This window comes from Panulirus ornatus, chromosome 59 (assembly GCF_036320965.1).
Source record: "Panulirus ornatus isolate Po-2019 chromosome 59, ASM3632096v1, whole genome shotgun sequence".
NCBI classification, from domain to species: Eukaryota; Metazoa; Arthropoda; class Malacostraca; order Decapoda; family Palinuridae; genus Panulirus; species Panulirus ornatus.
Genome location: NC_092282.1, coordinates 15,629,135 through 15,643,986, shown reverse-complemented (window position 1 = coordinate 15,643,986; position 14,852 = coordinate 15,629,135). Strand labels below are relative to the sequence as shown.

The following is a 14,852-nucleotide window of genomic DNA, read 5'->3' as shown; positions in this document are numbered from 1 at the left end:
ACCCCGGTATACCACATCGATCCAATTCACTCTATTCCTTGCCCTCCTTTCACCCTCCTGCATGTTCAGGCCCCAATCACACAAAATCTTTTTCACTGCATCTTTCCACCTCCAATTTGATCTCCCACTTCTCCTCGTTCCCTCCACCTCCGACACATACATCCTCTTTGTCAATCTTTCCTCACTCATTCTCTCCATGTGCCCAAACCATTTCAAAACACCCTCTTCTGCTCTCTTAACCACGCTCTTTTTATTTCCACACATCTCTCTTACCCTTACGTTACTTACTCGATCAAACCACCTCACACCACACATTGTCCTCAAACATCTCATTTCCAGCACATCCATCCTCCTGCGCACAACTCTATCCATAGCCCACGCCTCGCAACCATACAACATTGTTGGAACCACTATTCCTTCAAACATACCCATTTTTGCTTTCCGAGATAATGTTTTCGACTTCCACACATTCTTCAAGGCTCCCAGAATTTTCGCCCCCTCCCCCACCCTATGATCCACTTCCGCTTCCATGGTTCCATCCGCTGCCAGATCCACTCCCAGATATCTAAAACACTTTATATATATATATATATATATATATATATATATATATATATATATATATATATATATATATATGGAAGTAGATAGGAAAAAAAACCCGTAAATGAGAGAGTAAAGGAAGACTGGTGTTGACTTTGAAAGTTTCCCAGGGAGGATGATCATGCCGGGGGGGAGGGGGGATTAGATACGAAACAGCTGATAGCTCCCTGACTACAGATAAAGTAAACATGCTTCTTCGAATATACCGCAATGGATGACAGGGTAAATGAAGATGGATAGTAATACTACGAACCATGAAAAGTACACAAAGAAAACGCACTAGAGGTGTATCGAGAGGACAGCTGAAGAATTTGGAGGTTCTATGTTAAGGACAGTGAAAAAAAAAAATGCCATCGAGATATAAAGGTGCACAAAATAAGCAAAGCTGTGATGGGGTATGGCAGCCAATTTTAAGGAATGTAGAATGTGCTCAGTGTGGGTACACACGTGCAAAAGGATAGATAAAAAAAAAAAACTAGGACATGATTTTAGAGTGGCACGTTACCGCTCAGCAGAAACGATCAAGATAACGGATGAACACAAGCCCCTCTTGGGCGCCCTTGCGACAGACAGAGAAGACGATCTCTTGTGTAGAGCCGCTGAGGAAGCTGTGGTTGCAGTCAGATCAAGGCAGCCAAGGAGGCCTGCAGCACAATATTAGAAACAGTTCAAGAGGCAAATATCATCCAAGAAAACAGTGCGACGGTGAAGATACAAACTTGAGATAAGGTAGGAGATAAGGAGGGGGAGTAACTGTGAGACTGCACCAGATAACGGAAAGATGGGTCACTATGGTGATAAGGGAAGCCTTACAGAGGAGGTCCTTGATGGTATTTGGGCCTTGGGAGAAGATCTCCAGCTAAACAAGGAGGACAGTGTAGCCAGAGGAGGAGCAGAAGTTCCAGATGTTACTCCAGGCGACGGAGGTAACACAAACAAGTGGTGAAATCAAGAGAACTTGGGAGAATGAGGAAATACCGACGTGGCACCAGAAGAAGGCCACTGAGGGTAACATTTGGTAGAGTGCAGCCACGAGTTGCTGGAACTAACTAGCAAAGGAACTTGTCAAAAGACAGGGGTTCAAAGTAGTGTTTGTCAAGAGTGATAGACCGAGGAAAGAGAGAGGCATAGCAAAAGACAACTAGATAGAAGAGAAAAGAAAAATAAGAGAATCAGATCGGGCTGAAGGAAGGAGGAACACTTGCACTTCTAACCTAAGGAGATCAGAGCTACCTCTCGCAGCCAGTGTCTTTGGCTTAAGGTTCAGTATATAAATGCAGGACGGCTTCGTGGCAAATGGAAGGAAGCTGAAATTGAAGGGTCATAGACAAGACTGCAACTCCAACATTCTGGGATGGTGGCGACATCAGTAATCCGCTAATCTAACCTGATCTCTGCCTAGTGGTACATAGTACCAAGGAGGGACAAAGAAAACAAAGAAATGGAGGAGGGGGGGGGGGGGTTAGCCCTCTTTGTAAGGGATTCCATTAAATTTCTGGAAATATCACTAAATGGTGCCTTCATATGATTCATAAAGGATAAAATTACTGTGGGGTAGTAGGTGTGTGTATAGTAATAATGTTCGTTTCCGATCTTTCAAAGAACTACAAAGATCCAGGTGTATATCTTGAACGGTAGAGAGGAGGTATGGGTAGTGATGTAAGCGACGAATTACTCCGAGGAGACAGTAAAGTACTGATAATTGAGGATTTCTGCTACTGCGATATTGGTTGAGACACATAGATTCCCAGGGAACTGATGCGTCACAGAGAGACAAAATCCTCGAAGGCTTGCTTACAAGAGACCTTCCGGTATCAACACGTCACAAAGCATATACGTACCAGGGGAGATGATCCGGATCGCCTTCTCGACTTAACCTTATCTTTACATATTGCAGCATGAAAACAGAGCGTATGAAGTATGTTTCTCTTATTACATGTAGTGATCACGTAGTGCCTGTTTTTGAATATTCGGTGCTGGAGGACACGAGAGGGGAGTCAGTGGGGACACAGGAAGCAAATAGTCTGGGCTCTTACGCGAGACTCGCCAAGTTCTTTGAACATACTGATTGTCAGAGGGAGTTCTATTACGAGGGTATGGACCAGTGCCTACGGGAGGTTCTGTGAATGGGTCAGAGCACAGTAGAAGAGGAAGAAGAGGCTCAAATGGAGAGATTCAGGAAAGTAAGGAAAGACTATTGCAAAATAAGGGTAGGAGCTGTAGCAGCGAGGCTTTGACATAAAAATTGTGGAAAATACAAAAACAATCAAATTTGTTTTGACTTGGTTAGATAGAGCATTAAGGCAATCTAGGACTAGTTAGAGCATTACGGCAACCCAGAACTAGTTAGGGCATTATGGCTACCTAGGGTTAGTTAGAGCATTATAGCACCCTAGGAATAGTTAGAGCATTACGGCAATCTAGGACTAGTTGGAGCATTATGGCAACCTAATATTTCGTTTTCCCTCGGGGCTGGAATGTTACCAAATAATATTTTTTTTATCCGTATCTATACACATACATTACGTCTCTTCCATTTTTTCTTTTCGTTTCTATATATATATACATTTACTCTCATTTTTATATATGGGGGAATGGTGGTAACAATTGGGCAACAATGGAGTAATTCGGAATAGTTAAGGGTCGTGTTCATCAAAACTATCTAAGGTGGCTTAAACGGTAGCCAAGTCACTTTTTTCTCTGTCACAAATACATCTGCTCTTTTCTAACTGGAGGGAATCGGGTCAAATTGGCATTCTAATCATGGGAACACTTGGGTGCTTACGTGGTCACTTCAAATTGCGCAAGGGACTGTAGGTCTGAGCGCTGGTCCTAAGTGAAATGGCAACACCAACGATCTTGCTTTGGGTTACCTGACGAAGGCAAAATTTATACTCGAACACCTTATCCAACGAAGGCAAGGTGGGCCGTAGGGCAATGGTGAGCGTCGCGACCCATAATAAACTTCAGTGGCCCCTCGATTTGGGCATTTGGCTCACAAGCAACCCAGCGGTTCATCCTTCCCCCTTGTGTCTGGCCGCTTAATGAATGCCTGACGTAATCATAAGAACACACAGAGGTAAAAAGAAAATATCAGACAAACAGTAAAACTGATATTGGGAGAAGTAACGAAGCAAGTGTGAATGTTTGATGAAAATGAGGAAGATAGAGCAAAATAAGAGGTAAGGGCCGTGATGTTAGATGTAAACAATGAACTAAGTGTTGATCAGAGAGGGAGAAACTCACTCGCTTTGAACACAACAATCTGAGGACTGGACAGGAGAGCGTGGATGCTCCAGGGAGAGTAGAGGCTGCCGGCACCCTGTATGCTGACAATTCAGAGGTGTAACACGAAAATTGGAAGTAGTACAATGGGTATGCTGAGATAATAAAGAAAATGAAGAAAGAAAAAAGAAGAAAACGGAACACTATAGGGTTTGAGAGAAACTTGGACGAAGAGAATTAATGTAACATTTAAGACAAGATTCCTGTAAAGTAGGGGAGATAACAAAGGCAAAGAAACTGGAGTCTCAGAAGGATGAATGTCGAGTTATAGGGTGAAGGATAAGGAGAGGGGTTAACAGTCGTGCCAGTTCATACCATAAAAAGTCACACAAGCTGTAAAGATTGACGGAATTGCTAATCTTATCCGGGAAAAGATCGTAGAGCTGAACGACGGAAATGTGTATGATTGAGTAAATGCAGAAAAGTAGAACCGTATGAACAGAAATAAAGGAGTTACTAAATATGATGGAAGATTTTAAAGTATATCATTCTGCACGAGAAAAAAGGCAAATGTGTGCCTTTACTTTTTTAGTGGTAGCTGAGACAGCACGGGTAAATGAATGCCCTTCTCTTGAATATCACATATACGAGAGGATGAACAGCTGGGTTGACTGTTGGCCGACTGCCGCAGACAGGGTCCTTATCAGTGAAACAATAAATGTAGTAAGGAAGATTCGTAATAACAAGGCCAGAGTAAGACTTAAACCAAGGGTTTCCAACCTTCTTCATCTCATCCACCGCTTGATATTCTCGTGATCATCTGCATACCAGTGCCATACTGAAGGTGAACGTGCCATTCTTATATACCTTTAGATCATTAAACTGACTAGTATCAACATGATTATCTAATATTTGTAAATGTTTCAACGCTATAAAACAAGTGAAATAATCGGTATTTTTCGCTTCCACGCAAGGAATGAACGCGAAGAAGGTATCCATACTTGGCGTATGGTTCAAAGCAGAGAAAATGTATGGATAATACCATCGCTTAAGAAGTGGATTACTGATTCTACTCGTCGTATACCACTGACAAGGCCGATATGTGCCACGGGTGTTGGGAATCCCTACTCTCAGATAAGTGGAAATAGATGGATGGGTAGATTAGCAAAACAGGATACAGGTAATTCTAGGCCCTAAGACAGGCGGGACAGATAACGTGCCGTAGCGATAAGATGCCTTGCCAGCATAGGTTCCCTCTCCACACGCATGATAACAGCATTGTGATACAAGGCAGGAAAGGCATATAAACTCGCGAAACAAAAAGTATTGTATGGTGAAGTGTACGGCAAAAAATAGGTCAAGATGATGAAGGAACTAAAGGATCTTAGTTCGACGAGATTCTGCGAAGAAAAGCAGTGCCAGCGCTTTGCACTCATCATCGCACTTCCTGTAGGAGTTCTGCGCAATGAACAGCGTATCTGTATTTTAGCAAAGCTCTCGTATATTCTTGCCAGAAATGTGTTTGGTGTATTTCATGAAACTCTTGGAAACTTGATAATTGTTTTCTCCTTGTTGAGAGTCTCTGTGGTCCGTGATTTAGTCCTGTATCCATTCATTTTATATCCATTTCTAAAGTAAGATGTATATATTTTTCTTTTCTGTGATATTAGAATCAAACTCTCTCAGCCTTTCATGACAAAAGGATATGTCTCATCCTCTCCGTTTTGCTTGTAAAGTGCAACTGAACTCTCTCTAACTTGTCCACCTGCGATTGTTTTGTTAGTGACCTTGCGACATTATTGTCTCCAATTTTACTTATGTTTACATTAGAAGTTTTTATCCGTCTCTTGTGGCGAAAGTTCTGATTTTCATACCACTCATTGAATATACACTTTGAATTCTGGTCTCTCGTTTTCATTATGACTCCCAGATCTTTGCTGTTTGTATCATATTCTATCATTGTTCCTGATGGAACTTTATACGGTGTCATCAATGCGTTGGATAATCATTCCATGACTGATTTACTCAAATTTACCTCCGTTAAATTGCATCAGCTTCGCTTCTGCTCATTTGTACATTGTGAATAAGTAATTCTGTATCCCTCTTTGATCGTCTGGTCCTTTTACTTCCCTGTCATTGTCTGTCATCACTATGATAAGGGAGTTATATTTATAACATTCTCCTGGAGCCCTCAGCAGAGTATATGCATGAGACATAGTTCCGGTTGCTGCTACTTTGAATTTTCTGAAAAAAAAACTCCATCTTCCTATCTTACCTTTAATGTTTTATTTCATTGTTTTCTCTATTAAAAATCTGTGGGTTGACTTTGTCAAATGCCTAAGCAAGTTAAGAAAAGCAGCGTCCATTATTTTCCTTTGCCGTAGAATTTCACATGTGTTTTGCAAATAGCCCATGATTGATTCGCGTACTTCTTCTTGGGTACATGTCCACGTTGGCCTTCACTCCTTAGTATATGCTGTTTAAGTGTCACCTTAGATCCTACTTTGTGTTTTGGTGTTGCACCTGCTATTTTGTGAATGTTTGCTATTTTGCTTTTGTCCAGACTTTGCCCTGTCAGTATCCACGGTTTTGCTATTGTTGTGTTTGTCTTCTTTAGGATGATTTTTTTTTTCTATGTTTACTGAAACGGACACGGTGATTGAAGTCCTGATCAAGGCCATCTTATTAACACTATGGACATACACTCTAGCCTGAGCTAGGTACCCATTCTATCAACCAACCCCATCCGGCAGATGCCTCCTCTTTAAGCGCCGTGAACTGCATTACACGCATTGTTTCTTGACGTCTCAATCAGGACCGGCCCTAACCTTTTGGGTGCCTTAAGATGAGTCTCTCTCTCTCTCTCTCTCTCTCTCTCTCTCTCTCTCTCTATATATATATATATATCTATCTATATATATATATATATATATATATATATATATATATATATATATATATATATATATATATATCAACCTTAAAGATATCACAAAACCCCTGCAATCATCACCGTCCCACCTATTTTGTTGCCGTGAGAATTCAAGAGCTTAGTCTGATGTTGTAGCACGTTTATACATACTCATCTTCTCGTTGTATGCTGTGGTCATTTGTGTGAAACTGTGATTACCATTTGCGTGATACAGGGAAAGAGTTTTACATTCGTGTTACCCTGTCTTTTGATGTATATATGTGTACCATGTCTCTACTTCTCTGCACACACACACACACACACACATATCCAGGCAAATGTCAGTTCCTAGGGGGAGGATGAACAACTGGGTGGACTTTGGATCCTATTCGGCCCAAGCATGCTAACCGCTACAACACGATTTGTGGTTTGCTATCAATCAGTTCCATCGCTGAGCATAGTGCCGTATCATCTGTTGTAGAGATAAGGTCTATCACCTTGCTCCCCCTTGTCGGTCGTATGGTTTACCTGTAGAGCAATGAATGATACAGGAGGATAAATTAGCTTCTGAATTTGCTCCATGTTGTCTGCTCTTTTTCACTGTTGTATGATAGGCTACTAATTCTCTCTTTATTGATGAGATGTTCAGTGCAGTTAGTTCACATTCAGTGTGTGTGTGTGTGTGTGTGTGTGTGTGTGTGTGTGTGTGTGTGTTTTATGCATAACGTCGATAACTGCCTAATGTCGAGTGTAATGATAATACTGTCAACATTTAGCGCAATCTTCGCTAACCATACCAAACATATTTATGGCATGTTAGGTTAGGTTAGATAAAAGTGTACTATACAATGACATTATCACCGTGACTCAATATTAGACAGGGCAAAATCTTGCTTTATGTCACCATAAACTAATTTCCACATTGTGCGCCACATACACACAAACACACACGTACGGGTCTCCATGGTTTAGTGATTAATGTTACTGACCATTGTTCAGCACGGGGCAGCCAGGGGGTAGGGGTTCGAATCTCATTTTTTTTCTACTACAGTGGTCTAACTAGAGGAGAGGATGAAGAGGTGGAGCAAGAGAAGTTTGAAATAGAAGAGATTGCAGTGTGTAGGTGTATGATAGTTATTTTTTTTTTTTTTCAATGAATGTGGGTGTGCATTGTTTTTGGTGTCTGAGGGATGTATTTCTTATCTTTTTTTTTTTTTAGAAGATTAACTGAGCCAACTAAACATGGTTTATTTTGTACATCGATGGATGACTGAAGCCTTCCTGAGCGCTATGAGGCTTCGAGGGAACCGAGGGTGTTCCATATTTGTACTGTTGTCAAGATCTCGGGTCGCGCCTGGTCGTGGCAGTCGGTTTACACCCAACCCAGGTGTTCATCCTCCTTTGCGGTCGTTCTGTAAATTGGTGCCTGGCTTAGGCTGCGTTGTGTGTGTGTGTGTGTGTGTGTGTGTGTGTGTGTGTGTGTGTGTGTGTGTTAGTATAGGAGTTGATATACGACATACCTACAAAGTTAAGAGTCGGAGCAACATTAGTGTAAAACTCTCTCCCCGTAACACACAAATGATAATCATAATAAGTGATCACACACACACACACACACACACACACAGATAGATAGATAGATAGATAGATAGATAGTTTATTGACCACAACAAGATAAGATTGACATTAAGCATACATAAATACAATTAAACATTAAATCTAAAGTAACAATAATCACTAAATCCACTTTTAATGTTGATAATGTAGTCCACAGAATATTATCTTAAAGTTATTTAATCATACATTTCTAATATCTTAAAAATTATTTCACAACATGTATCATGGGGAAAATCAGGTGCAAAAAGGTCCTCTAATCTTATGAAGTTATACATATGTCTGATGTTCAGTGTCAAAGAACAATTTTCAGTCACATGCCTCTCAGTTTGTACACCTCCACTACAATATACACACACATTCTTCAAAAGGTATACGGCCACGTCCCCTTCTATTCCAGCGACCTGTTTCAACACTTAAACTGTGGCCGCTTACACGGTATCAGATGTTTTTTTAGTGTATAAGTCATGTACAGACAAACCTGGGTTGAGCTCTTTATATATGATACACCTTGAGGAGCTGGAATTTTCAATTGCGTTATGTACATTTTTAATTAAGGAAGTGAGGTCAGGAGGGCGGTTATCAATGAAATTTTGAATATGTTTCCCCATGTGTGTATTGGCGCTGGTTATAACACGGATGGAAAGTGTTAGGGGATCATCTGGCATATCTGATCTTTGGGATCACATACTGCTGAAAAACTTGTGCTGTTTAAACTTAATCAAATCTGGGAGTGAAGGATATCCAGCTTCCGCATAGCATACCGAATTTGATGTAGTCTTCCTGACCCCTAGTAGTTGTTTTATGGCCCAATTATACAGTTTAATAACAGGTCTGATATCAGCACCTACCCAAGACTCGCATCCATACAGTAAGGACGACATCATGGCAGCATCAAGGACTCGTCGTTTAACAATAAATGGGATGTCGTTATTCTTCTTGAGGAATGATACATACTTTAACACATGGGACAGTTTTCTTTCAGCGTGAGTCCATACAGCCGAGGACACAGAGCCGTCACAGGTGAAGGGTGACCCCAGGTAGACATAGTTCACGCAGTGTTCTACGACTAAATCGTTCATCTGAAACGGCTCCTTATCTCTCTCATTGCCGTTAATTACAAAAAATTATAAACGCTAGTGTTGATACCAGTGGCTGGTTGGGGGCTGGGGGAGAGGGGGGTGACTTCGTGAGGTACACGTGTCTGGGAGTCCCCCCCACCCCCAATTTCCTGATAAGCCGCCGCTGCTTCAATGACGCGAGCTTCAAACAGTTCCATATCGTCTATATAATGTACAGGGAAACTCAACACAGGCACATTACTGGTAATACGACTCATCATATAGGTGTATGATATGGAATCTTATATATTCACAACAAAAACAGAGAGGAGGGGGAAAAGAAAATAGAAAAACACTGATGTGTCTGTGGTATTTCTGAGTTGGTGTTGTGGCGTCTTGCCGTGTACCACCATGGCTAGGCTTCCACTACAGGTCAGGTTCCACCAACCCAGCGTTAGTAACCATTACCTGTCTATACAGAACATTTACTCACCTTTTGATAAGAAGACCACAGGATAATGACCTCTACGGGGGGCCTGCCTTAGGAGACTGAAAACAGGTGAACTTTCCCGTTCGTTACGCCACAGGCGATGGAACTCACACGGACACGACGTCAGGATGACTGTTGACACTACTCACTCACGCCCCTCCCTCCCTCGAGGCTGCTGTCTATCGTCCGCCGTGCTTTTCACTATTTTCTCAGAACTAGATTCACAATAATTGTTCCCCGAACGCAGCTAAGTAACAAGAAAAACCACTTATGCTCCGAAATTGTGCGGTCTTCTCCAAATAGGTTATGAGCGTAACTAGCCGCCTCGGGAGGGTGAAGTATATAGGTTATCAGTCAGCCAGAGATAGCAGTACACACCGTCCACACGGCCACGGTGTCCACCAGGGATAACACACTGACACAGATGTCTCTTCCTTTCTCTCTACCGCACACACCAACGCCTCCACCTGCAGCGGTGCGACCCATGAATCCCCAGGGTCTATGGTCGAGTTCCAGAACAGGGCAATGCGGCTTTTCAAGAGTTTTGGAGAGAGAGGCGAACAACACGGTCACCCTCTTTCTTAATAAATTCAACTGCGATACCATCCACTCACACCGCCTTGCTGCACTTCATCTTCCGCAAGGCTTTCATCACCTCTTCTCTTCACTATCCCACTCTCCATGACTCCCTCAATTTGCATACCACCCCTACCAAAACACCCTACATCTGCCACCCTATCGTGAAACACATTTAACATTCCTTCAAAATGGTCACTCCTCCTCGTTCCATCACCACCTGTTATCACTTCCCCCTTTGCCCCTTTCACCGATGTTCCCATTTGTTCTCTTGTATATCGCACAATATCACCCTTCCTTTCAAAACATCTTTTTATTCTTCCTAAGATTTAATGGTACTCTCTCACCCCAACACTCATTTGCCCTCTTTTTCAACTCTTGTAGCTTCCTCTTGACCTCCTACCGCTTTCTCTTATACATCTCCCGATCCTTTGCACTCCTTCCTGCAAGTACCATCCAAACGCCTCTCTTTTCTCTTTCACTAGCAACTTTACTTCTTCATCCCATCATTCACTACCCTTTTTAATCTGCCCACCCCCCATCTTTCTTTTGCATGCCACAAGCCACATGCTTTCCTAAATACCTCCCATTCCTCACTCACTCCCCTCACGTCATTTGATTTCACCTTTTGCCATCCTACCGTCAATCGCTGCTGGCACTTCCTCACACAAATCTCCTTTCCAAGCTCATTTACTCTCACCACTCTCTGCTCTGACATTGCTTCCTCTTTTTTGAAAACCTCTGCAAATATTCGACTCTGCCTCAACAAGATAGTGATCAGAGATCCCACCAGCATCCCTCTCAGCACATTAATATCTAAAACTCTCTCTTTCACATGCTTATCAATTAATAAGTAATTTAATAAGTCCACTAACCATCTCTCCTATTCACATACGCATACTTGTCTATATCTCTTTTTAAATCAGGTATTCCCAATCACTAGTCGCTTTTCAGCACACAACTCGACAAGCTCTCCCCATTACCATTTATAACACTGAATACATGCATACCAGTTATAGCCTCAACTGCCATAATACTCACCCTCGCATGTAAATCACTCGTCACCAATACCTGGTCTCGTATACCAAAACTGCTGACAGTCACTCAACTGGTCCTAAAACACTTGCCTCTCATCATCTTTCTTCTCATAACCAGGTGCATAAACACCAATAATCACCCATCTCCCGCCATCCACTTTCAGTTTCACCCACATCAATCTAGAGTTTACCTTCCTACACTCTATCACACACTCCCACAATTCCTGCATCTGGAGTAGTGCTACTTTTTCTTCGCTCTTGCACTCTCATCAACCCCTGACTTTACTCACAAGATGTTTCCAAACTATTCTTCCCCTTTACCCTTGAGCTTCGTTTCACTCAGAGCCAGAAAATTCAGGTTTCTTTCCTCAAACATACTACCTATATCTCCTTTTTTCTCATCTTAGTTACATCCACACACATTGAGACCCTCCAATCTGAACTTGTAGAACGCTATCGAAGACAAGGTTAAAGAAGAGAGGTTCCGATTAAGGGTTCTTTGGTTTACGATAAAGAGGTTCAGAACCCCAGGTTTACTGCATGGAGCCGGAACCATCAATCTCTTATCGCTAAATTCGGATTATTGATTTCTGGTATCGTGTATTTTTCATTGGCAGTAAATTAGTTCGTATTTGTGACATGTTGGTGTTGTGATTCTTTTTTGATGCCACTCCGAGTATCTAGAATAACCTTGAGCTCTCGATGAATCATTTGATAATGGAAGTTTTAAAGTAAAAGTAGAGTAGAACCGTTTTGATATTTCTCAATAACTTCGTATTATCGAACTGCATCGTAAAAGGATGTCACAAACAATAAGACCGCGAAAGGTTCCCCGCAAGTGCCGTGCACTGGGCTCAGTCAAGTCGAATTCTTGAACAGGATGGATGCAAAGAAGGGTTATCTCAAGGTCTGACTCCTAATCTTACGAGGTTATACTTGTCTCTGTTCCAGATGCCCTGTGTGAGAGTCGCCGATGCAATTAGTGGAAGATCCTAATCACAGAGGAAGTTAGAGATTTTGTGATTTTCCTTATGTTTGAACTTGCTTGGGTAATGACCATGAATTCATGGTCATCATAACTGGGGGAACGTACACTTGGACGAGGGATCTCCACTGCCTTGCCCTCTTCCTCGCCGTAACTCGCGTACCAATGATTTTTTTTTATTGTTCTACGATTGTGAAAAATAGTCCACAATTCATTTTGTCAGTTCAACCAGTCTCTGTACGATGTAATCAATAAATTTATCGAAAATTACAACCAAAAGCATCAAATTTCTAGGCGCCAGGGAATTACTTTCAGCATCAATCATCATGAACTGTGAGTCTGCAATGTGTTGGTGTGGCATTTAGTAAGGGTGACGTTGCAGTTGTCTCGCTTCACCTGATTTCGGGCAATTCTTCAGCACATGATAATTTAAAAGACATTCCACTTTCTTTTTTCATTTTTTACCTACTTTGACATTCTTGTGAATAGTCTCTGTCTAGTTCAGTTATACAAATTTTGCCGTAACACTTTTTTTTTTATCTATTGAAGTTGAATTCACCCGTTTCTTCGTGTTGATGTTTTATCCAAGGTATGATGATTCAGAGGTTTAACGTTTTGCAAGGAGGGCGCTGCAGTTCGCGGATAGCCCTACCGTTAGTAGTGCTATGTAATTACTTCTATGTAAATCTATACCCGTGCGCCCTCATCCCTTCAACTAACAGCTTATTAAAGCTATATATGCTGTCCACGGTTATTATACACTCATTCAGTTTATTGTATTCAGCTTCAACTCATAAAAGTACTTCTTTACATCCTTTCTGACAAACAACTTTAATCTAAACCCTTGGTACGCTGTATCTACATCTTTCAAAGAACTGTTTACTGATACGTCGTCAGTGTGATTAGGTCACTCCTCACTCTTCTCTCTTCCACAATGGACAATTATAAGGCTTCTAGCTTTTCCCTGTAACTCAACCCCCTTAATTTTGGTGCCTTTTTTTCTTCCCCTTCCTTTGGACCTTCTCTGTTACCTCTTTGCTTATTTGAGTGCAATGATTAAGCATTCGGATTTTCTTTTTGGTTGGATTGTTTTCTTTTTTTTTTAGCTTAAGTTTGGTTTGGTTGAAATTGGTTTTCCGCCGAATTTTGATGCCATATGAACGATTCTAACCTTCAGTTCTATAGGAAATCATTACTTTTTGAGATTTCCCCCCAACCAATTCTCCGGTTTCCACTGGGGCCCCTATTATCGTCGGATAAAAGGGCAGAGAGGATATCTCCAAAATGTAGTCATTTTCTGTAGGATTGAAAGTTAGAATCGTGCAAAACACATCAAAAACTATCGGAAAAGCATGGTGTCAACTTTCAAATAAGTAAATGTCCAAAACGGTATTTTACCTTTTTCTCGAATGAAATCTATTTCCCCAATTCATATCTGATACATCACCATACCTGCATATCGTATACAGCTTCACAATCTTCAATGTTCTACAAATTGCCCCAAAACAATCGAGAAGCACCACTCGAACATGAAACTTCCTTTCAAGTGCAGCGACTTAAAAATCTTAGTTGTTTGAAACTCTGAATACTATATTGTTAACTGTTTAATACATTTTCGCATAGAGCATGAAAATATCAATTTGAAAGTGGTGTTAGTTCGTACCATAATGTCTATGCAGCAGGTAATAACAGATGTATACATGTTATAATTAATGGCCATCATTTGAATAGAAGTAAATAAGCCAGAAATCTATAATACAAATTAATCAAAGGCATGGAGAGGCAATATCCTATATTTTCCTCAAGTGACTTTTCCCCTTGGTGAAGAAATCCTTTCTGCTGTCATCCTGTCTTATGTTTATATTTACTATTTGGACATTCGTGTTAGCCTGAAAATAATATATTATACTTTTTTTTCTTAGATTCAAGAAATGAAAGTTGAATAAGTCGTGTAAGATTTTTTCAGTAATGGTTCACAACTTTGAATAAATCTTAGCGATAAAAATCTGATAATATGATCATTATCTCTGCTTTTTTTATCAGTAGCGGATGAGCTAGCTTGGCACTGGGGAAGAGCCTGTCAACCTGTTGATCACTTGTGGATAACGTCCCGTCCAGTTAGCACCGTATACAGTGTTCCTTACCTTTTTATCATAATAGACCAAAATATCAAGGTAAGTTCTGCTTCCTGTAAAAGAATTAACTACATGATGTCAAAAGACAGGACTCACACAGATGTAACAAGGTAACATACGGCTGTAGAGGAAGGGAGCCGAATCAAAGTTTGTGTACTGGAAAACTGTTCGTGTTAGAATTTCCTTACATGTATTAATAGTATTGACATTAAACA

General features: G+C 41.1%; 2 protein-coding genes across 6 annotated transcripts in view; one reads left to right on the top strand and one right to left on the bottom strand.

The window, feature by feature from the left end:
• The window catches only part of LOC139767121 (uncharacterized), a 48,121-nt gene extending 38,652 nt beyond the window's left edge, over positions 1 to 9,469 (bottom strand). Inside the window, 1 exon segment of the mRNA XM_071696130.1 lies at positions 9,205 to 9,469. Within this exon segment, the coding sequence (XP_071552231.1) occupies positions 9,205 to 9,435 (231 nt within the window). The 5' untranslated portion in view covers positions 9,436 to 9,469.
• Positions 9,470 to 14,547: 5,078 nt separating this feature from the next.
• LOC139767130 (uncharacterized) overlaps positions 14,548 to 14,852 on the top strand; it is a 273,906-nt gene continuing 273,601 nt past the window's right edge. For 2 of the 5 annotated variants that reach the window (XM_071696149.1, XM_071696144.1), the window contains exon 1: positions 14,548 to 14,676. The gene's annotated coding sequence lies outside the window, so the exon portion shown is untranslated. The remainder of the gene's footprint in view (positions 14,677 to 14,852) is intronic. The other 3 variants (XM_071696148.1, XM_071696147.1, XM_071696145.1) reach the window with 2 other exon arrangements.